Source organism: Pongo abelii, chromosome X, assembly GCF_028885655.2.
Source record: "Pongo abelii isolate AG06213 chromosome X, NHGRI_mPonAbe1-v2.0_pri, whole genome shotgun sequence".
Taxonomy (NCBI): Eukaryota; Metazoa; Chordata; class Mammalia; order Primates; family Hominidae; genus Pongo; species Pongo abelii.
The window spans coordinates 68335273-68358582 of NC_072008.2; the positions used below are offsets into that span (position 1 = coordinate 68335273).

Here is a 23310-nt window from a genome sequence, read left to right on the forward strand (position 1 = left end):
ACTGACCAATTGAGAGTTGGTGGTACATTATTTAACCCCACCGTGACCCTCCTCCTGGTGTAACAGACCATAACATTCCTCACGCATAATGGACCCCAGTCCTGCAGCCTCCTCCTCTCACTCACACATGATGTCATCCAGAGAGGTCATGGGTAGGAAAGAATATGGCTTTCTGTGATGCCTTGCACCCAAGAAACTCAACTTTAGCACAGATTCTCTCAGTGATTTGTACAACCATCCTGTGAGATACAGTAGGGGGAGATGTCTGGGTTGAATTCTGCATTTGATGGATGGCAAAACTGAACAAGGAAGTGATGAGCTGGAGATCAGCCCGCAAGGCAGGACTTGTGCATGGAATGGACCCTAACCCTGCTCACTAGACTTCATGGCTAGCAGGACTGGGCTCCACACAAGAGCAGGCAGACATCTATTCCACTGCCATACCAGCAAACAGACATTCATGAAACTCATCTAAGCACAGTGATAGGGATGGGGTGGGGGTGGGGAGGCAGTCTGCCTCTCTCTACCATCCTGCTCACTGTGTTATTTGTTCTTTTTCCCTCAACTGTTCCAGCTTGTATGGGCCATCAGTCTTCTCAGCATTTGGGGTAACAGATTCCAGAATAGAGAACACATGGCCTATCAGGCAAAGAGACTCAAGCACTCTCTCCCAAGCATTGAATTTCTGAACAAGTCCTCTAGAAGTCAGCTTTTCCATCAGCCTACTTTGCTCAAGGCAATAATGGCTCCGTAAGACCAAAACTAAAACAACTTTAAGACAATAGAAATAGTCTATAGAATATACATCCTCTTTCATATATCTGTCCTCCAACATGCTAGCCACAGAATAACCCTAGGTTCTCAAAATAAATGCACAACACATATGAACACATATATATGAACACACACACACATACACACATGCTGATCTTTGACTTAAGTTAACATGTTTTGTTCAGGTCCTGCCTGATGCATCTGCCATGGCTCAGGATTCATCTTTGTGCCTTCCATAGAAGGTAAGGCATAGGGTGAGCTCTTCAAGATAGATAAAAAATAAATTTCCAGCAGGACCTTTCACAACACCACCTTTCAAATACGTCATGCTTTACGCTTTGCTAAGTGTTTTCACATCTACTACATCACTTGATCCTTACGGAATAAACTGGGCCTCACTATTACCATTCATTCATTCATTCATTTTTATTTTTTGAGATGGAATCTCTGTTGCCCAGGTTGGAGTGCAGTGGCGCAGTCTTGGCTCACTGCAACCTCCACTTCCTGGGTTCAAGCGATTCTGGTGTCTCGGCCTCCCAAGCAGCTGGGACTACAGGTGCATGCCACCACGCCCAGCTAATTTTTGTATTTTTAGTAGAGATGGGGGTTTTTCCATGTTGGCCAGGCTGGTCTCAAACTCCTGACCTCAAGTGATCTGCCCACCTCAGCCTCCCAAAGTGCTAGGATTACAGGTGTGAGCAACTGCACCTGGCCATTTACCTATATTTTAAAGAGGAGGAAACTGAGGCTCAGAAAGGTGACCTAGTCCTTCAGCCAATAAGACAAGTAATACATTATGAAGCTGGGTCTTCTAACTTTGTGTGCTCTTATAATTATCAAACTGTACTACCAATGTCTACTCATTATCTATACTGAATTCCATCTATGATATCATAAGACAGTTGTCTCCTAAAGAACCCTACAGGAGATTTACACAGCCACCTTTAATCATAGATGCCCCTGATGCTGAGGACATTCATTTTTATGTTGAACTTGCTTTCTTCCAATTGTACTAAAAGTCAATTTCTCCTTGTTTTGGCCTCAGTGAAGAAAAAGAAAAGCTGGTCACTGGCCTACTAAAGTAAATTTTTATAGAGAAGTCTCCCCGCTCCTGGAAAAGATGGGTCCCAAGTAGGCATTGTTAGAACTCAATAAGCACATACAGCCCCAACCCAGAGCACCATTAAGACCTGTAGTTTAAAGCTATACCCATAGCTTTTTATCAAGTGTCAAAGAGTATCTCAGTATCAGTTACCAACCTTCTGCTCAGGACACTATCTGTGGTGCTCTTTGAGGTCCCCCAGGCCCAGATCTGGCTGATTCCACTGTCTATACTTTTTTACTTTGCAGTCTTCTTTTCAGGAACTCCATGCCTGGCTTTTCCCAGAAGCAGATAGCTGACTTTTGTCCCCCATTTAGTCCAGCTGATATACCTGGGCCCTCAGGTCACAAGGCTCAGCTATACCCTGGACAAAGCCAATCTAGGACCTAGTGATCACAAAAACAACTAACCAACTTGCAAGCCTGTTGTCAGGGCTTACTTAGAATTAATGACTGTCAGAATTGGACAGAATTTTAAAGATCATCACCTTCATGCCCTCATTTTATAGATGAGGATTAACAAAAGTAACTTGCCTACAGTCATCAAATGGTCAGCCTCCTGGACTAGTGTTTTTTCTAACATAACACCACAGAGAGGGAATACAGGTAGAAAAAATAATCTGAATTTAAGACCTTGTTATACTACTAGCTAAAGGTGTAATGATAATTATGATGATGTTAGCTAATACAGAGCGCTTACTATATGTCAGGCACTATTCTAAACACGTTATATACATTAATTCATTCAAGCCTCACAGCAGCCCTTTAAGGAAAAACTATTACTATTCATATCTTACAGATGAGGTAGCTGAAGCTCAAAGAAGTTAAATAATTTGTTCACACAGCCAATAACTATTGAAGCCATTATTCCAGTAGAGGCACAGTCTGGCTCTAGAGACTCTGCTCTTATAAACTATTCTGCTTCTGGGTCTCAGTTTCTTCACCTATAAAATGGGGATAATTCTACTCTACCATCTGCTTTGTAGGGTATAAAACACTGAACTGAGAGCTGACAGGTATGTGCATGGAGGTGAGAGGAACGCTAATCCAGAAGGGGTTAACAGCTGTGTGGGGCTTCTGTGTTCTCTCCTCACAAACACAAGCAGGAGCAAGGGGATGTTCCTCCCTCATCTTCTGAGTTGTTTTTAAAATGTAAACTAAACTTAACCTGGAAATTGGTTCCAAATCTTCCATTTGTGTACAGAATTAACTTTTAACTTGCTACAATTTTTGTTAAAATGCACTTTGCTCTGCTCATCCATCTTCCATCCAACATTCATTCATTGAGCTCCTACTGTGTGCGGGGATCTGCTCACTGTGACTCAGCTGCAGTCCTTACCTGAAGAACAAAGGGTTTCCAGGTACCAACAATGCATGTCTTTCCAGCAGGATGCAAAGGTGGTTTTATGGGCAGGCATACCTACCTTCAATTCTGGGCTTTACTACTTTAGAAAGTAGCAATGACAATAGGAGGTGAGGAATAGAAGAGGAGTCAGAGAGACAAACTTAAATGTAATTGTCAGCATGTAATTATGACATCTAGGAGTATAATTTCACAAAAGCCAAAGAGTTTCTAACTATACAACCTTGGGTCTCAGTTTTTTCATCTGCAAAATGGGGGTAATAACGTTTGCCTCACAGGCAGGGTTATAGAGAGGGTGAACTCATATGGTGGATATACAGTGCCTGGCATGTGCTGGCCTAGTACAAGACTTCAGAGAAAGGAGGTTGATTATACATGGGTATTGGGCTCTAGAAAGGTTTTGTGTGGCAATGAAGATAGCCCTTAAAGAATGGGTAGGATGGTGCCAGATACAGAAGGAAAGGGAGGCGCATTTGAAGCAGAGAAATGAGATTAAGCAAAGTCTCAGAGAAGAAGACTGGGAAACGTGATGGTGAACAAGTAGTGGAGTTTGGAGAAGTTAGGGTTGGGAAAGGGGAGTGGAGGGAGTGATGGCTAAAAAGGTGAGTGAAGTCATGTTTGAAGGACCTTAAATCTAGTTTGAGGAAAAGAAAAAGGTCAAAGTTAATTTTTGGGTGCAAACGTCAATTAAAGCATAGGGTAAATTAGGAGGAAATATTGGCTTGGCTTTGCAAGAGAAGAAATGACAAATTTTCTCCTTAAGGTGTTAAATATGGGGGGCCAGCAGGACATGCAGGTGGTTGGGAAGCTCAAGAGAGATTAGGGTATATATACAGGTTTGGGAATCAATGGCCCAGGAGAAATTGTGAAAATCAGAGTTTGCCCTGGAAAAAAGTGCTAAGAAGGCCAGAAGCCTTGGAAAATTGAGATTTATGCTTAAAGATGGAAAGTGAGGTAAGGAACAGAAAAAGAGCTACATAAACAAAACTAAAAGAAGCTGTTAGCACATCATTAGGATACAAAGGAGCATGATCTCTCAAAAGTCAAAGACAAGAGTTTCAAGCAGCAAGAGCTCATCAACATTATCAAATGGTACAGAGCTATAAAAAGAAAACCAAGAAAAGGCCACTTGGGAGTAGCTATAGCAGATATTATATTCTCTATTCCCAAACTGGTTTATATTCCTCTCCCTGCCAAACTCCAACTGTTACCATCCTTCATCTTGCAAGCATATCATAAAGCCAGAAGACAGAGCAGCATCATTCTAGCAAGGTACTCAAAGAGCTCTGAGCCTTAGGACAGCACTACTGTGGCTTCTAACAAAATAATTCCCAACCCCCAGGACATTTCAGAGGAAGCACTAAATATAGGGTAGCTCTTGCTCAGACTTACAAGTGAGTGGGACACATAGTGTTTCCCACTCCCACATCAACAAAACTTTTGGACATGAATAAGAGGATGGGGAGGGTTAAGAGTCCTGCATTATGCTTAAAGACAGAATAGGATATTATTTCTTTGTATCCAGATTTCCGAAGACAATCCTAATATCAAATATTCTATCTAATTGCTCCCCAAAGTAGATATATCTGTTATCAGCTGTCATGTGCCTTGATTTTTAACCTAGAAATATGATTGCTATACCCTGGAGGCACTGGGAGTCTGAGATCTAAGGCTGGTCTCTGTGACCAAAAAAGGCATGTGTGTTTGCAGTGAGCTTGGGGTGGCCAGTGGACCCTTTCAGTGGGAACAAAAGAAGAAATGGAAAAGACAGAAGGAAAGTAAAAGAGTTATAAAGGGAAGGACGAAGCAAGAGAAGCTTGCACTTGTAGAAAACATATGCTGCAAACTGGATAAAGGGCTTTCTTTTGTGATTTCAACCTCTATAATTCTCCAATGTAAGCATTAACATCTCCATTTTTACTGAAGATAACTTGTGAGATAAAACAAGTAACCCACAGTTACCCAGTTAGTAGGTGGTGGAGCAGATTTCAATCTCCAGTTGGCCTTACTCTACAGCTTTGCTACTTGCCAGTCCCCCATGGAACCAGTCAAATGGCAGGGAGGGGGACCAGCTCAACCTGTGAATGACCTACAGCAGTGATTCTCAGTTCCTCAGAGGGCTTGTTAAAACACAGGTTGCTGGGCCACATAGGTCTTGAGTATTGATTAGGTAGGTCTGAAGTGCAGCTTGAGAACCTGCATTTCAAACAGATCCCCAGGTGATACTGATGTTGCTGGTCTGGGAATCCCATCTGGAGAACCACTGTCCTAATGGACTTTCCTAATGTAGGCCCTACCCTTGCCTCTTCTGATGCCTCATTCTTCACAGATTTCCCCATGCCACACCATATGTTGTGCTCCCTGCCTCCAGCACTCCCTGCCTATCTACGAGGCCTTCCTCAGTGGTTGATAAATGTCTGAAAAAGGGTATTTGGGGTCATGTAAGCAGCATGCCCAATGTCAGGCTGTGTTAACACAGGAAAAAACTTGTGATTATGGCTGTCACCCAGTCTTTTAGAGCCATGCCACTTATCTACAACTTCTTGTTCTTCCCCTCTAGTTCAACAGCACCACCCCCAAAATGGATATTTAATTAGCCTTGGTGGCTGTCAGAAATATTAGCGTTTTAATAATAAGAAGCAGAAGGGAGAATGGGTTAAAAAATGTGAACCTCACATGTATGGAATAGCAAATATGCCAATTGCCATGAAGGTAGATGAGCTGGACCTGCCTTCCAAGAAGCTTTATAGGAGGAAAAGGAGGGACATGACAGGGGTTTGCCTATGAGGTTTTCTCAGTTTGGTGTCTGCCCGTATCCTCTCAGAAGGCCCCCTTCTCCTGAACAGCTAAACTTGGACAAGAGCAAATTATTTTCCCTTGCTCCCTTAAGCATATCTAAAACAAGCTGAGATTTTATGTTCTCTCCTGAAAAAGCTAGATTCCTTTTAATACAGCCTTGAAAACACTCTGGCTATCTTGCCCAAAGTGTTGAAGGATAACCATCCTCCCTATTTTTGGAAAGGTGTGAACCAGGCTGCCCCAACAACAGCTATGAGGTACCATGGTGTACAGTAAAGACTCAGATTGGCTATTGGAAGAAAATCTGCCAGTAACTCACCAAATGATCTTGGACAGGTCCCTTTCCCTGTCTCAGTTTTTTTTTTTTTTCTTTTTTTTCTTTTTTTAGACGGAGTCTTGCTCTGTTGCCCAGGCTGGAATGCAGTGGTGCAATCTCGGTTCACTGCAACCTCCACCTCCGGGGTTCAAGTGATTCTCCTGCCTCAGCCTCTAAAGCAGCTGGGATTACAGGCATCTGCCACCACACCTGGCTAATTTTTTGTATTTTTCGTAGAGACAGGGTTTCACCATGTTGGCCAGGCTGGTCTTGAACTCCTGACCTCAGGTGATCCACCTGCCTCGGCCTCCCAAAGTGCTGGGACTACAGGCGTGAGCCACCACACCCAGCCTGTCTCAGTTTTTTTACATGTCAAGTGACAGACTGGAACCATACAGATGACCTCTCAAGTCCCTTCCAGCTCTGGTAGTCTACTGAGGCTAACACTTACTCTGCAAAGGACAGGGATGTCATTATTGCAGCTTAATTCTCCTCACCCTTCTTTGTGCTTGATAGGATGCTTTTACTGCTTTCTGCTTAAAAAAATGAGAACTTTTTCCTGAAGATAACTCACTCAAGCATTGCTGGCAAAACAGTCAGACTACCTGGGAAAATTGAGAAATGGGCTTCCCACTTAAACCCTTGACTGCCGCATTCAAAAGCCAATAGGGACCTTTGCTTTTTGTTCTCTCCACTTAGTTCTTGAGATAAATCATCCTTCTCATGACATCAGTTCTCACTCACCTCCAGTCCCATATTTCCTACTGCCTGCTCCACATTTCACTGGATGGCCTGCTACCACCTCCAATAAAATGCAAAATTCATCATATTCCCCCATTCCCCCTCCTTCTCAATTTTTCCCATTTATGGAAAATCTTCTGGACCTGCTATTTCTTTCTTCTTCATGTCTCTCCCTCTCAGATACAACACATTCTCTTCATTCCCACTGTCTCATCCTGGTCCTCATCAGCTCAAACTGTCTCCCAAACGGCTTCCTTGGCCCTTACAGGTCTGTCCCTTCCTCAAGCTATGCCTTAATGATGCAAATCTTAACGCATTTTTGCTAGTATCACTCCTCAAGCTCAAGAAGCTTCAGTAACTCCCCACTATCTCAAAGCTCTCCTTAATCTAGCCTCATCTCTGGATCCTACCTTTACCTCTAACAAGGCAGGGGCTTTCCACCACTCTTGCCAAAATGAGTCTCTTGCATCCTTCTCATGACATCAGCTGTCACTCACCTCCAGTCCCACATTTCCTACTGCCTGCTCAACATTTCACTGGATGGCCTGCTACTGCCTCCAATAAAATAATGATCAATCCTACTTCTGTGCCTCTGATTTGGCCATATCCTTAGCCAATGGTTACACGTCGCAACACTGGAGCCAGGCTGCTTCTTCCTAGTTGTGTGATTGTGGCCGACCTACTCCTTAATCCCTTCTCTGATGACTCCAGGCTGTATCCTCTCTCTCTCTCTCTTTGCCTCTTTCAGTAACCTTATCTACCTAGGATAAGCAGAAAACAAAAATTTGGAAGAGTTATTCAAGTTGTTGACCAGAGTGTTATTCTTCAAATAACCAGAGTGTATACTTCTGAATGATAGGTCTAAAACATAAGCTTAATCCATAATGAACAATTTGTATACTCCATCTAAAGTTCTGACTTGAGTTCTAAAAGCAAGCAAACTCTGAGGCAGAACACAGCAATAGAGTAAGCATCTCTGTCAGGTGGCAGAACAATCTATGGGGCCAAGGAAATTGTTTACATAATATGTACCCAGCTGCCCTATATGCCAGTCCATTGTTGCCAGGATTTATTGCCAGGTGGCTTCTATGGCAGGCCAGTTTTTGCTAAAGATCTGCACTGGTGCCCAATGATCACCAGGGAAAGAAGCAGAGATAGATGCTAGGTAAGAAAAATCCCACTATGAATATCAAAAACATCCCAAGAGTTGCCTTTTCTTTTCCTCAGGTTTTAACATTTTGCACTTGATTGTTTCCAGTTTCAGTGTGGCTGTTGCTATTGCCCATAAGTAAATAATTTCATTTCTTGGCAGAATAATTAATGCACTCAAGTGATAATGACTCTAAATATGCTGAATGGAAGTATGTAAATACATTTTTTCATGACACAAAATCATCTTTTTCCTAATTTGGGTATGTGATTTGTGAGTCATTACACATCAGTTTCCTTCAATATCCCATTATACCATCCAGTTTTCACTTTAATAAAATGAAAGATCTACTGTTCAGCCACACCTGGCAGACACAAAAGGTAGGCCTAGATCGGGTCAGCCTTGAGCAAGACAGACCACCTGATCTAGAGCCCAATATGAACAGTGGTCACAAGCTGATCCACACTTTCCAGGACCTTTTAGGACATTTTAGCTTGGAAAACCCAGAGAAGCCCCTTAGGGCATGATGCCATCCAGAATATTTTCTCATTGAGGCTAATAACAAAGAACAGCTTCTTCCTGCACTTCTTCCAAAGGAAGTTAAAAGGTGATCTCTGCTCTAATGGTTACCCAACAGATGAGAGAAGGGTTGTTGCTTGCTTGTCTGGACCTCAGCAATAGATGGTAAGAAACCCAAGCCAGTAGCTCAACCAAATGGGCCCAGGAGTTTCTGAAGTGAGACCCAGCTGCTGCCTCAAAGTTCACAATGTTAAGAACTTGGTCTTGTTGAGAGAATGATCCCCTTTAAAGAAAATGCAGCCAAATGGGCCAAGGATTGCACATATCAAAGAGAAGACATGTTTCTGAATGGCCAACCTAGATGATGTTGGCTAGAGAAGGTCCTATACTACAACAGCTCCCAATCTGATAAACATTAGCTTGTATCTACAAAATGTCTTGGGAACAGGAGTAATTGTCAAGTTATTCTGGGATATTTTGGCACTTCTGATGCATTACAACACTGTTTCTTAATGTGAGGTCCACAGACCCCTGCTCAGAACCACCCTACCATATTTATTAATAACAAGCAACCGGAGTGATTCTGAATCATGTGCCACATTGAAACCAACTGTCTTAATCTTTCTGGGACCAGAGAGTTTATATTACAGGAATTTCCTCTTACTACACTGGGCCACTCAGAAGAAACCAGAATCTCTGGAAGTCCAACTCTAGGCTTATCCTTCTTGTGTCAGATTCCAGAAAGGCTGAGGAATCACGGTGGCCTGTCCGAGAGGATTTCTCCCAGCCTGCCTTGAGAGACTATTTGCTTCTGCTCTGTTCCACCCTCATTCCTGTCCCAACCTTCAGGCACTGAAGCTACCACTAGTTCTAATAGAAAGTCCTAGCAGCATCTCTCTATGCTATAATCTGGAAGCAATTTCCTAGAGCTGTATTAAATCTCCCCAAGGCAACCTCCAATATTCTAAGAGACAGATGGTTAGTAAAAATAATAATAATGGACTCAGCAATGCCCTTTCCATGAGTTTCTGAGTCAGAACATGCCATCTGAAGCTTGAGGTTACCCTGACCTTCACCCATCTGTTGAGCCAGCATGGGTCTTATACCCAAAATGTTCCTGCCCTGGGAGCCATGCTCGTCTTCTTGGACTTGGTGTGAATGTCGAGCTCCAGCTACCCACTGAAGTCTTTTGTTGCCTTACCACCCTGAGATATGGGAGCTGACGAGGACAAACCTAGGGAATATGCAGGGATGCTCTAAGAGCCACAAATCCCTTAGGCGACCTAAACTCATCTTAAGGTCTGCATCTGGGTTCTGGAATTTCTTCATGTAGTCCCCTTAGGACCAGTCCTGGGAGCTTTAACTTTTCCTGGACTATGACTTGAAGCCAGGCTTTGGAGTTTTCTGGGCAGGGGTGGGGTTCCTTTGTTTCCAGAAGGTAGGAGGAGGGGGCTAGAACTACATGAAGAAATCTGTCCTCCATGCCTCCCACATGCATGGTTCTATACTCAACACCACAGGCAGAGGGTGGGTGGGCAAGGCAGAGAGAAAAAGGGAAATTCATTTTTTGTCCATTTGTCAGATGTCGTGTTAAAATCTTGTAGAGAAAGGAGAGCTGAAGGTAGCGGGAGGAGCAGGGGAGGAGATAGGTTGGAACTAACGGTCCTAACGTCGTTAAATGTGGCCATCTGGTTTACAGTGACAAGAACAGAAACGACATTTAGTTAGGAGCACTGTGACCTGCTCCTATATCTAGAGATGAAGCAGGAAAAATAAATATATTTCAATTAACTGAAACCACCTATACATCTACTGAGCATGCCCAGCAAGGACACAGGCTTGCAAAAACTCTAGAACTTGGCATACGTTTCCAAAGAGAATGTAAGTATCTCCCAGGGAGTTTTTACAGCCCAGAGAGGACATCGGCATTTAAACAGCCCATCAAAAAGTGGAAGATAGTTTCCAGTGGTGCAATGATTTCCCTCTACCTATTGGCTCACTGTGAGAGAAAAGACATCCAGCCAAGGCCAAGGCACCTAGCAATGCCTCTAGTCCATGTCAGAAGCCTTTTATGCTCAGGAATGGACTATGTTCTCCTAAAAAAGTCTAGCCCAGTCCTGGATGAGGAAGTGGCAGAGGGATTCAGTGAGCAGCCATTGGGTCAGGCCCCAAGGGACTCAAACTGGCTGAGCTGGCTTCCCCTCAGACCTTGAAACCAAAGACTTAGCCAGAGGGATACAACGACTAAACCTAGGCTGCCAGAGAGGACAAAATAGAAGCAAAATCAGACACACCCTCAAAGCTCAGAAGGGATGGCACCAGGTCTGTGTCTACAGGAAAAGTGGTTGTGCTTGTAACAAAACAATGTCAAGTAGGTTCGCTAAACCTATGTAAGGAAGCATCTACCAGTCTGGGCTAGGTGAAAGTGGTGGGGGTAGAGAAGGGAAGGAAACCAAGGCAGCTGATAGAGGGATAAAGCATCTAGTAAGGTGTCAGGGCTTGAACTCCTTTTAACTGTCTCAGCTCAAGAGCCCCAAAGGCAGTAGATTCTTATACTCAGAGGTGGTCAGGATTGGAGATTTCCAAGTAACTAGTTAGCACACCTAGCTCAATCCTCCCTTTCTTACAGGTAAGAAAAATGAGGCTCCAATGAGAAAAGTTTCCTAAGGCATCAAGTTAGTTAGCAGCAGAACTGCCAAGATTAGAAACCAAGCCTACAGTCTTAGAAGAACGGTAGCCAATAGTTTTTGGATCATGTACCTCTAATGTTAAAAACAAAAACACAAACATTTAGCTATTCTTGTCACAAAAAAGTAATTCTGTGAAATGACAGATATGCTTCACTATAGTAATCATTTTACTATCTATCTATATTACAACATCATGTAAACCTCAAATATACACAATAAAATTTATTTTAAAAAAAAAAGAAACACCTATCCCAATATTTAAACACTAATGTAGTATGTGTTTTATAAAAAAAAAGCTCCACAAAATAGAAATTAAATAACAATGAGATTAACAATTTAATATATAAAGAACTAATATTTTCTCCCTAAGTCTCACCTTGGAGGTTACCGCTTTCAACATTTTCTGGTGTTCTTCTCTCCCACTGCTCTATAGACATCATCCCTTCAGTACTACAACCAGAACCTGACTTTCCCTCCCTGCTCAGGGTCCCAAACAGGTCTGACCCTGAAGATTAAAAGATAAGAACACTTCAGTATGAAGGATGAGTAAAGATACTTCCAGAATCTCCCCCACCACCAGATGTTTTTTGCTAAGGAATCTCACATTCAAATTCACACTAAACTGAAAATGTCAGTAATAAAAACTGGGATGGGAAGAATGAGTTCTAGGTGTAGCTTGATTCTGGACTTGCTGTATGAACTTGGGCAGATCCAGCGCCTCTCTGAGCCAGCTGTATTAAATTATTTCAAATGGAAAATTGAGGTCATCTTTGACATATGCTGCTGCTTGGCTTCTAAAAGCAGGTTTTGACAGGGGTGGGGTGCCCCCCCCCAAAAAAAAATGAAACAAAGAAGTCAGGAGAGGGATGGGGTAGAATAAAAAAGGTCAGAAGACAAAACCTGAGTATTTCAAATTTTTGCCATGGGCTATCTCCCACTCAAAATACAACTCTAGTACAGGGATGGCTTTTGGGTTCCACTGGTAGAAGGAAAAACACTGCCTCTTCCACCCAGTTCAGACCACTGGGTTCAAGCCACCCAAAGTAGTGTCTATTAAAATATTAAGTTGCACTTCTTCCATCTGCTCAGAACATCACAATTGCTAAGTTGCCTTCATATTCATGAGCTCACTGGATCCGCCCAGAAATCCTGGGGATAAGCAGAGTGGGGATGAGTTGTTCCATTTTAAAGGTAAGGAAACTAATTTGTGAACAAAGGAAGTTACCCAGCTATCCCAGGAGCACAGAGGCCAGGAGAAAACCTAGATCTGCTGGCGCATGGTCCAGTGGGTTTTTTGTCCTAATAATAAAAAATGGCTAACATTTATTGAATGCTTACTATGTGTCAGAGACAAATCTAAGTTTTTACATATAATAACTTGTTTGATCCCCAGTTTAAAGATAAGGAAACCAAAGTTCAGAAAAACAATAAAGTAACTGTTGAAGTTCATAGAGCCAGAATCCAAACCTGAACCCAGACAGTTTCACTCTCGAATCAGTGCCCTTAACCTCTATTTTCCACAGCACATCTTCACATCCCCAAAAGGTGAAATTCAATGAAGTATCAAAGAATCTCCAAGGCATAGCAAGGTACAGAACAATATGTGTTGTATATTACCATAAAAAAGAGAAAGAGGAATATATTCATATTTGTTTATACATCCAAATAACATTTTTCTGGAAGGACTCATTGGTGGCCTCTGCAGAGGGCAGGGAGTGGGAGGGAGACTTTTCACTGTGCACTCTCTTGGACCTTTTGAATTTTGAAACGTGAATATATTTCCTATCCAAAAATAAAATTTTAAAAATAAGGTATCTATGGTCAAAAGAGATTAGGAAACTGCATGGCTACTTCTTGGCAGGGCTGTGCAGGCTAACCTTTTCCTATTCACTTCTCTGGGCTCTCAAATTTGAAGAAAAGAAAGTTCCTCTCCCCGTTTTTCCTGAAGCACTGCATTCCCCCGACTCCACTTCCCTGCCCCACTGCTTATCCAATCCCACAGAAGACATCCCTCAAAATGAATACTGTAGTCATTTTGGAGGTTTGAGCAGCAAAAGTGAAGATAACAACAGATTGGATTAGGCTCCCACAGCCAATCAGTGGAAGATAGGAAAATAACGCATTAGCAGCAATACAAATGAAGAGAGACACAAAAGGCCTTTTCCTCCAATGCCTGCCCCTCAAGGCCTGAGCTCATCAGATTCCTCCATCTCTTTCCTCTCACCACTCCACCCAATGTGTCGCCCCTTCCCTCTTCTGGGCTCAGAATAGCAAAAACAAGCAAGCTAGAAAGACTCCAGGAAATCTGACTGAACACAAGAATCTGTGGTGTACAAAGGAAAATCACACTAAGGGAGAAAAAGTAAGCCCAGCTGGGTTTTAATGTCCTCATTGAAGCCAGGTGAAATTCAGCCCAAATGGTCTCCAGAGACACTCCCAGTTTTGGTTCTTGGATTACTTCCACAATCTTATCCCTCAACTATTAGCACAATCCTCCAGAGATCAAGGCCCTCAAATATATTTCCTTAGATCCCTTTCAGCTGACCCCTTAGGCAGGTCAGGGGTACCCAAAAAACTGTGAGGAGGTGCGGGTGACCAAGGTGGATTTTGTGCCTCCAAGAATCCTCCTATTGTCTTGAAGTGGCTTAAACCAGCAGAAGGATTGCTTCTCACAACAGCCTAACATCTCCAATTCTTCACTGCTTTCAACATGCAGGAGACAGTGGGACATGAGCTGCTGTGGGAGGGATGAAGGGTCAATCCGTGTGTCTCTCTTGGGCAAGCAGGGAAAGTGCTGGGTAAAGCTGTGCCCCAGAGAACCCTCTGTACTGCTTGTCAGAGAAAAATCTAAGTCTTTACATATATTTACTTAAGTTACCTCTGGCAGATTCCTTTAGTACTGGAATTCATTGGTGGCAGCTCAGGGCCAGAGTACAATGGGTTGGGAATCTGAAGGCATGGCTTCTAGTCCTGAATCCACCACCACCTAATCCTGTCACCTCAGACTTGTTTCTCTTTTCTCTGAGCCTCAGTATCCCCATTTGTAAAATGGATATAATAATGCCTTAAAAGAACGGTATGGGAATGGGGTAGAGAAATAAAGTGAAGTTTCTCAATTACCTCCAAGCTATGTGTAATTACAACCTGGATGAAATCTTAACAATCCAAACAGCAGGAACACATGTTCAACATTTTACAAGACATTTTTCACATCCTATGTCACAATGAAGTCTCGCACTTAAAACTCTTATGAGAGACTACAGTTAAGCCCATTCCACAGACCAGAAAACTGAGGGTCAGGAGAACTTTGCCCACAATGTCTGCAGCAGGGGGAAACCTGAACTACATAGTCTGGTTCCTGACCTTCTCCCTCTCAGCAAACCAGATAAAATGGCCACGAGCACAAACACAAAGAGGATTCTCTTAGAGCCAGAGCTGGCACTCTAGGCTGCCTCCTCTGGCAGGTGGCAGGTACAGGTGACCTGGCCTTCCATTTCCTAGTTGAGGAAGAAATCCCTGCTCCTGATGCCTCCCTTTCTCTCATTACCTAGGATATTCCTGAGGAGCCAAAGCTACATGACCACCTAAATGCTGCAAATCTGTTTTCTTTCCCAGAATGACTGACCTGGCATTGAAAAGCATCTGTATACATGGGGGTAATCTCAGCATGACTTTGACCAACCTGACTCCATGAGGGTGTCTTCTCTTGGCTCTTTTTTTTTGGCCTTTTCTGTCTACAGCTACTCCAATAGGAGTCAGGTCCAATTGTTGGCAGGAATTGAATCCAGCTTAGGGACAATGATGATGCAGCTTTATGCATGGAGAAAAGTGTATCTTCAAAACATTTTCTCAACTCTTAGCCTAGCTGAGCCTTTCCATCATCTAAGGGCAATACTGGATGTTTTATAAATAAAGCAAGTAAGACTCAGACAGCAGAGGGGAATGTGACTGAGACACACTGTAAGAGGCAGAGTAGCAACTGAAACTCATGTTTCTTGACCTCAAAGCCAAAGCTGAGAAATGGACATGAGGCTGTTATAGTTAATAGTAACCCAACTGAGGCTCTGAGGATGCTGCTTCCAGGCAAGCCTGGTATTCCCCAGCTACCTGTCTCCCTGCTTCCCACTCTTCACTCAGACCCAAACTAGGGCCGGTCTTTCCAGCTTCAGCCTTAGGTACCAAGGACCACAAAGGCTTCCCCAGGACACCATGACCTGGTTTCCAGCTTGAGGAACTCTAAAAATAGCAGGTCTTCATTAGTGGGGCCAGATGACCCAAGCTGCTGTGCCTAGGGGCTAGGTTGTGGTCATTAAGGATGTGGCTGGTCTCAGGCCACCACTAACCCAGGAGAGGATGGGCCACTGCCTAAAGGGATCTCCTGCTTATGCATCCTACCACTTCCCCTCACACCCTAACACCCACAATTTAGATATCTTTGCTCTAGTCCAGACTGTTATTTCATTCCCAAGAAAGATGAACTTTAATATTCAGTGACTTTAGGCCTTCTGTGACATTGCTTCATAACCATATCACTCCACAATGGTTTGTAAGTGAACTGGGGGATGAAGGAGCAGGCTCAAGCTTTCTGCATTGATCAGTCCCAATTTGTGTTTTCCATTCTTCTGCATCTGCCTGTTAACTCACATCTGAGGGCTCTGCTCTGAACCCTGTTTACCTTACAGAGCCTGCTACAAAACATGCCATCTTGAACATCCATTTTATTACTGAGCTTACTGCCCTCTCAAGTCTAATTTCAAGGTTAAAGGAGAGCCAGAGCAAACTTATGGAGGCCCACCAGCTGGGACCAGTACCCTGTGAGGCCCACTTAGGAAAAAGTGACAGCTGGCTGGCCCTAAGGGAAGGACGTGTTCTGCATCAAAATATGTCCCACAGGGCTGTGGGGAGCATGTGGATATGTCCCATAGGTGTGTTCAAGTGTGACTCAACACTCAAGTGTGGAGTGTTGTTTGCCCAAGTAGTCTTTAGGAGTGTGTATCTCAGGTATAGGAGTGCATGTCCTGGGTAAAAGTATATCTGAGAGTGCATCTCAGCATGCCCCATATGTATGTGGGTGCACAATTGTGCCTTATATGCATCCATGTGCATTCACACATACAGATGTGTACAAGTATCCCTCATGTGTGTTCCTGTGTGTGTATCCTGCCTGTGCTGAGAATGTGCAAGTGTGAATATTCCTCCCATGTTTAACTGAATGTGTGTTCCAAGTGTGTTAATGTGAAAATATGTTCCAGCTGTGTGTCCCATGTGTGTCCCAAATACATCCCATGTGTCTGAGTATGTGTAAGTGTGCATCGCATATGATCTATCATGTATGTGTACGTGAAGGTACGGGCATAGAGCATGGATAGACAGCAAAGCTGAACCAATTTTCTTCCCCATCAATTTGTTTCCAACAGCTTTCCTTCAAGTCTGGGTCAATCTGCTCTTAAGCAGGACAAAAGACCTGGTTTCAAATTTCATCTCTGTCACTTCCTGAATGTGGTAATCACAGGTGCTTTTCCCAAGAGGCTTTGCCACCCTTCATTCATCTAAAGAGCCTCACAAATGTAAGGTAAATTAGCCATTGGCTGACTAGAGAGAATAGGCAAAGATCACGGACAAATTCTGAGACTCTGGGCACGTTCCTGCCTCTCCTTAGACCTCAGTTTCCCCAGCAGTACACTGAAGGAACGAGCTCAATGCATGGGTTCCTCTCACTGTTACCCAGTCACTTGTCAGCTTAAGTACTACGGACAAACTCTGCTTGCTCCCCCCAACACCACAAAGAATCAGTGTGTAGATATGTGCATGTGGATTAGCACCTGCAGATGTCTCATCCCAGCTAGGCCCCCTCTAACCCTCAGCAAGCTATTGGTTGTCTCCCTATTCTTGTCATTCCACACTCATTTTCCCAGTGGCTGAACCAACTGGAGTAAAATGAATGGCATACAATCTCCACCAAAGCCCAGGCAAAATGACATGTAGTTTATCCAAATCATTCTTCCCCATCCTTTGGGATGACCATAGAAACCGGTAAGGGTAAAGAGCCTGCTTTTAGGATCAAGGCACAGTCTTTAAGAACATGGCCAGGTAAACCCACAAAGAGAAAACGTTCAAACTAAGTAGGTCACAAAAGACTACAGAATCTGGGGCCACTTTTCTTCATTTTGAAAGGCCTCTCATGTATCCCTGGACAATATGATATCCAGATGAATTTATTGTAGATCCAGTAGATGCACCAAAATACCAATTAATGGTCCAATGCCGACCTATCCAATTATCCAGTAGCATCTGCCTACTTCTTTCTTCTATTTTGATTAACTTTTGTAAAAATGCTTAGAGCCAGGTGTGGTGGCTCACTCCTATAATCCCAGCATTTTGGGAGGCTGAGGTGGGTGAATTACTTGAGGTCAGGAATTCGAGACTAGCCTGGCCACCATGGCAAAACCCCGTCTCTACTAGAAATACAAAAATTAGCTGGGCATGGTGACGTGCAGGAGAATTGCTTGAACCTGGGAGGCGGAGGTTGCAGTGAGCTGAGATTGCACCACTGCACTCCAGCCTGGGAGACAGAGCAAGACTCCATCTCAAAAAATAAACAAACAAACAACAACAACAAAATACTTAGAAGCAAACTACAGAAGGAATCTTAATAAATGGCTTGCCTAGAGACACTTGGTACTGCTGAGTTGATAATACCTAACCCTATATGCTATGTTCTTCCTAGCATACCACTGACTTTAAGATGCAGTACTGACCTGAGTCAGTCAAAGCAATTCTCTGAGCTTCAACTTCCTTAGCCATAAAATTGGGAAAATAATCTTGGCTTTGGCCACCTAATAGTGTAATGGAGAAAAGGACATGTGTCAGGAGCAGAAGACTATACAATAGTCTTTATCTTCTTGTCCTGCCCCCAGATCAGTGAGATGTTTCCAAACAAAATAATTCAAGTATAAGTGAAGAGTGTTGATTTGTTCTACACAGCTCATTGGGCAGGAACCTGCAATTTCTAAAACAATTTTTGATCATATCATGAAAATCCAGTAATCCATCACAAATCCTAGCCAAGGATCTAGGGGCCAAGAATTGTTTTTTAATTGCCATGTGCCTAAGTGGTTTATGGCTTGATGGACTTAAGAAGGTGCTAAATAAAAACACAATTAATTTTGGCTTTCTTCCAAGTTCCTCTTTTAACTTTGCAGGAGATGAGAGAGAAAGTTAGTCTGCTCTTCATAGCAACATGTGTGTGACTGCATGGGAAATGGAGCTTGGGATAAACAAAAGAAAGCTTATTTAAAAACAACAACAACAACAAAAATCAAAAAACAAAACAGCTTTCCACCAAGCACCCAAGACATGGGCCAGGTCACAGGGCCTTTCTTCTTCTAAGGGCGAGAAGTAAAAAGAGTCCTCCAAAAATGAGAGAGAGAAATGAGGGACAGAGACAATGGGATTTGTTCAAGGTCACACAGCAACTGACTTCACATTTGCACCTCCTTTTTACTCATGTGTACATCTTCCATTCAACCAAATCTTTATAGCGGGTTTATTGAGTGTCAGGCCTCCACTGAGGCAGTCACCCACAGTTCTACCTGAACTGAAAAATAACAAACTCCTAGTTCTGTGACACTTTGCTTTCCATCACACCACACAGGTTTCCCAAACAACCCTCGAAAGACCACAGTGGCTTGCACATCTTGTAGGTCCAGGAATTCACATCCTTGCCAGGCAATGTTCTAATTCAAGCACTACTACAGATGTACCACATTTCCTTGGGCAAGTCCTTTTCTTCTCTGGGCCTAGTTCCCCAGCTTCCACAATGAGGAAATTAGAATCAGGACAGCTCCAGCACCTATTTTTCTAGAAAATATAGCTGTCTGCGTGACTTTAAGTGGCACTATAATTTCCAGAGCTGAAGCCCAGAAGGCCAGGCTGGAAGCAGCTATGTGACAGTAAGTCTTTGAACATCTTTTTCTCACCTGTGAAATGGAGATAATCTCTGCCCTACCCACTTCATAGGGCCACAGAGAAAATCAAGTGAGATGATGTACAAAACCCACTGAAAAGTGTAAGACTGTTCAAGAGGAGTAGTTAAGAATCAAGTGAGTATCCACTAGCCCCAGTTGCTTTCCTCTTAATCCAAGTAGAGTGTAAGTCTTCCCATGCAGTTCAGTCTAAATTTACAAGACATGAACCTCAGCTGGTTGCATGCTCCAAAGGAAATTAATAAATCCCTCAAATCCCTTTGGGTCCTAAGCACAAAGTAGTCTCATCATTTTGCTTTTGTTCTGAGCCCTCCTGCCATGCAGGGCTTATCAGAGCCCCTCCTAGAGATGCCTAGCTCCTCCTCTGCCTCTATCCCAATGCCAAGGCACCTACTCCCCAGCCTTCTTGCCATCCTGCACAATTCACAGAGGGAGGAGGGAGAGAGTGGGTGGAGGAGAGCCTGTGGGAGGTTCAGCTAAAAGTAGCTACTGCCTTTAGGCACCACACTCTGAGGGGGTGGGGGGTGGGCTCTTAGTACATCCTTCCTGCAGCCAGCTGGGCATGGAGGTACATGGCTTTCCTTTCTCTAATGAAAGCAGGCAGGCGGAGAAATCAGCTGCCAAAGCCATTCCCAGAGCTGGCTATGGATGTGCAGTGCTGGCCTCCTCTGGGCCCTGAGGGTAGATGGCCACTCACAGGGCTGCATCTACTGCTCTGCCTCAGGAGAGCTAATGTGGCCTTCAGGAGACTATGTTCCCCTCATCCCCATCCTACTCCCTGGAACTCCAAGGACTACTAACAGGCCTGCTCCCCCTCCAGGAGGTTATATAAAGCTCTTGTTCTCCCAGCCTCTCGTCAGCTTGCTTTCTCCAACTAAACCTGAAAGAGCATTCAGGTCTCTGATCTAGCCAAGGGAGCATAGAGCCAGAAACCTATAGGGGAAGTAGCAAGTTACAGCAGGCAAGAGCCCTATCTAAAGAATCAGAATCCCAGAACCATCACTGCAACCTTGGACCCATCCCTTTCCCCTCCTGTGCCTTAGTTTTCTCACTTGTAAAAAAAGGAGTGGGGGCACTTTAATATCTGCCCCTAAGTGATTCTCTGTAAATCCTGGCCACTTAAATGAAATACCCACCCCCATCACACAACTCCAACCAAGGATGCTCTATCTCCCCAAGCACTATGGCTGGGCTTGGCAGAGCCATCTCCACTCTTCTAATTCCAGTTCCCCTAGTGACCAAAATCTGCATAGGCAAGATGGTTGCCTGGAACTTTAGACTCTGTCCTCCATACCTGCCCCATGCCCATTTCAACCAGACCAGCTGTGCTTTTTCCTGTTTTATGTAGAAGCTTCTGGCTAACATTCCATTTGAGAACATGGTTCTTCTACTGAAACCACTCTCATTTTAGTGACGTGGAAACTGACGCCTAGGTGGGAAGGGCCTTGATCAAGATCTGGCAGCAAGGTAGGTACGAGCCAGGGCTTAATCCTAGGGCTCCTAAGGCCTTTTCTTGTTTTTTCTCCTACTGCAAGTCTGCCTTCCACATGCTATCCTTCTGCCATACATGTACAACTTTCCTTCTTGTCTGCTACCAACACTCAACCTTGGTGCTCAAAGATCAATGGCCAATTCCCATCAGGGGCCCGGAACTAGCACATAAGAGTGATAAGGGCAAGAGAAAAACTGGCCTGAACACATCCCTCTCTAAACCTTTTTTCTTCCTCCATATTGCCCCTTTTGCTCCTTTCTTCAAAGCTTCCTCCTGAATACTGCTCTATGTCAGTAAAACCCCTTTAATTCTCAGAGTCATGACTGCATCCTGACCACAGAGTCCATTATGCAGGCTATACCAGAAGCACTGCAGGATGTGGTATCAAGATGCCTAGGTTCTAGGTCACTAGAACTACCACTACCACTAATCACTACCACTACCTGTGTGACATTGAGTAAGCTGCTTAATCTCTATGAGCCTCACTTTCTTAACTACTTTTAGGTTTGAGGAAGAAGCCAAGCCCATGAAATACATAGGAAACCTTATTTGTTGAAACTCTTATTAATAGAAGTAGTATTATTAATCAAGTGAATGGCTACTTAAAATACTGCAGGAAGGGGCTCTGAGCTGTCAAAGCAATCCATCTTTTTCAGACCTATGAGACTGGTATTATATCTATGAGAGGCAATTCTCAATTATCCATATGACATATCTCTTGAATAAACAGAATCCCAAACTGGTATACCCTTGCTACTCAATTCACTGTACCACTTCCTTCCCTGTTTGGCAGCCAGTGCGTGTTCATACAGTCTCCTTTCCTGCTTGGCGGCCAGTGTGTGCTCAAAGAATACAATCTAAGTTCACTTGTTCTAAAAGAAACCTAAGCCAAGTATAATTAAGAAGGCAAAACTGCTATCCTTAAAACCATTCTGTGTATTCTAAACCTGCTAAAATGGATCTCTGGATTACCTGCTAGATTTAAACAATATCTGTACTCGTGTTGATCATTAATATTAATCACAAAATAAGCACATATTGTTGGAGCTAGAAGAAATCTTTGAAGTCATCAAATCCACCTATCCTTATTTTGCTGATGAAGAAAACCAAATTTCAGAGGAGAGAAGTAATTTGCCTGAGGTCACTAGCAAATGAGCAGAATCTTCCCCATCATTATAGCAAATGTGTAGGAACTGAACTTTTTTTATTCCTGAAGTGTTCAAACCATCTCACAGCTGATTATTTTAAATACAATTAGGTCTCCAGACTACTCAGTCCCTAGGGTTGATTCCTCCTTTTTAGAGTGAGCACAAGCCCCTGGGACTTATCGAGGCTCCCACAGTCCTAGAATAAAATTTCACCATCTGTGAAGCTTGCCTAGTCACATGTGTGATAAGTCAGACAGGCTGAGCTAACATTTCCTATGAAGCATTCCATAGCAGTCATTCTCACCCCCGGCTGAACATTCCCATCACCTCAGGGAACTTTTAGAAAAATATTGATGCCAGGAAACCACTACGACCATCTCAATCAGATCTCTCCCAAAGATTCTAGGAATTGTTGTTACTCTTAATATTCCAGGTGATTCCAATGTGCAGCCAGTGATGAGAACCACTGGGTTAATGGAAACAATTAAGCAAAACAACAAGAGAAACATACACAAAGAGTTTCCGGAACTCTTTGAGCACAAAATATATTCTGTTTTAAAGCTAAATCCATTATGTCCTGCTTTTTCAAAGAGGAGAAAGTAATACACAGAAACTACAGTTGTAGTACTGACCCTCAGCCAAATTCTGAATCCACTTTAGAAACATTTGCATTGTAGGCATAGAAAGAAAACAAGAAGCTCTGGAGCCTGCAACCAGATTTACCATGAGTAAGAGGCTAAGTAACTTATACTCCTTTTTCTGATGGGGCTATCAGTTTGGCAGATGCTTGCTATGAACCTAGCATATCTTGATGCCCACAAAGCATACAACAAATCTGTCATGCTATGTTATTCACATTAACACCCTGGTAGGATAAATGCTGGCACAGCCAGGTGCAGTCTGCACTGGTTGACCAGATACATACAAAAATTATCAAGTCCCAACTCCAAGAGGGGCTCTGGTGAGGTGACAGAAGAGCTAGCATTAATCATATCATAGTAAACGTTTCTTTGAATCAACGACTCGAATGACATTTATTCAGTGTTCAAATAATGCAACACTAGAAGAGGCTGCTAACCTGTTGTGTGACATGAAGAAAAAAAATAAAAACCTCCCAAAGGCTAGAAGAATAGTCCAACCAAACAAATAGAATTTAACTGATGCAGTGCTAGAAGGGACTGCTAATTTGTAGCACAGCATGAAGAAAAAATTTTAAAATCCACAGAAAGCTA

General features: G+C 43.3%; 1 protein-coding gene across 17 annotated transcripts in view; it reads right to left on the reverse strand.

Annotated features, from left to right (window-relative positions):
• ARHGEF9 (Cdc42 guanine nucleotide exchange factor 9) overlaps nt 1–23310 on the reverse strand; it is a 297694-nt gene that overhangs the window by 97094 nt on the left and 177290 nt on the right. The window contains exon 1 of one of the 17 annotated variants that reach the window (XM_054543991.2): nt 2034–2464. Coding sequence is in view for 1 of the 2 variants with exons in the window: in XM_063720979.1 (XP_063577049.1) it covers nt 11830–11853 (24 nt within the window). In the remaining variant the exon portion in view is untranslated. 17 annotated transcript variants of the gene reach the window in all.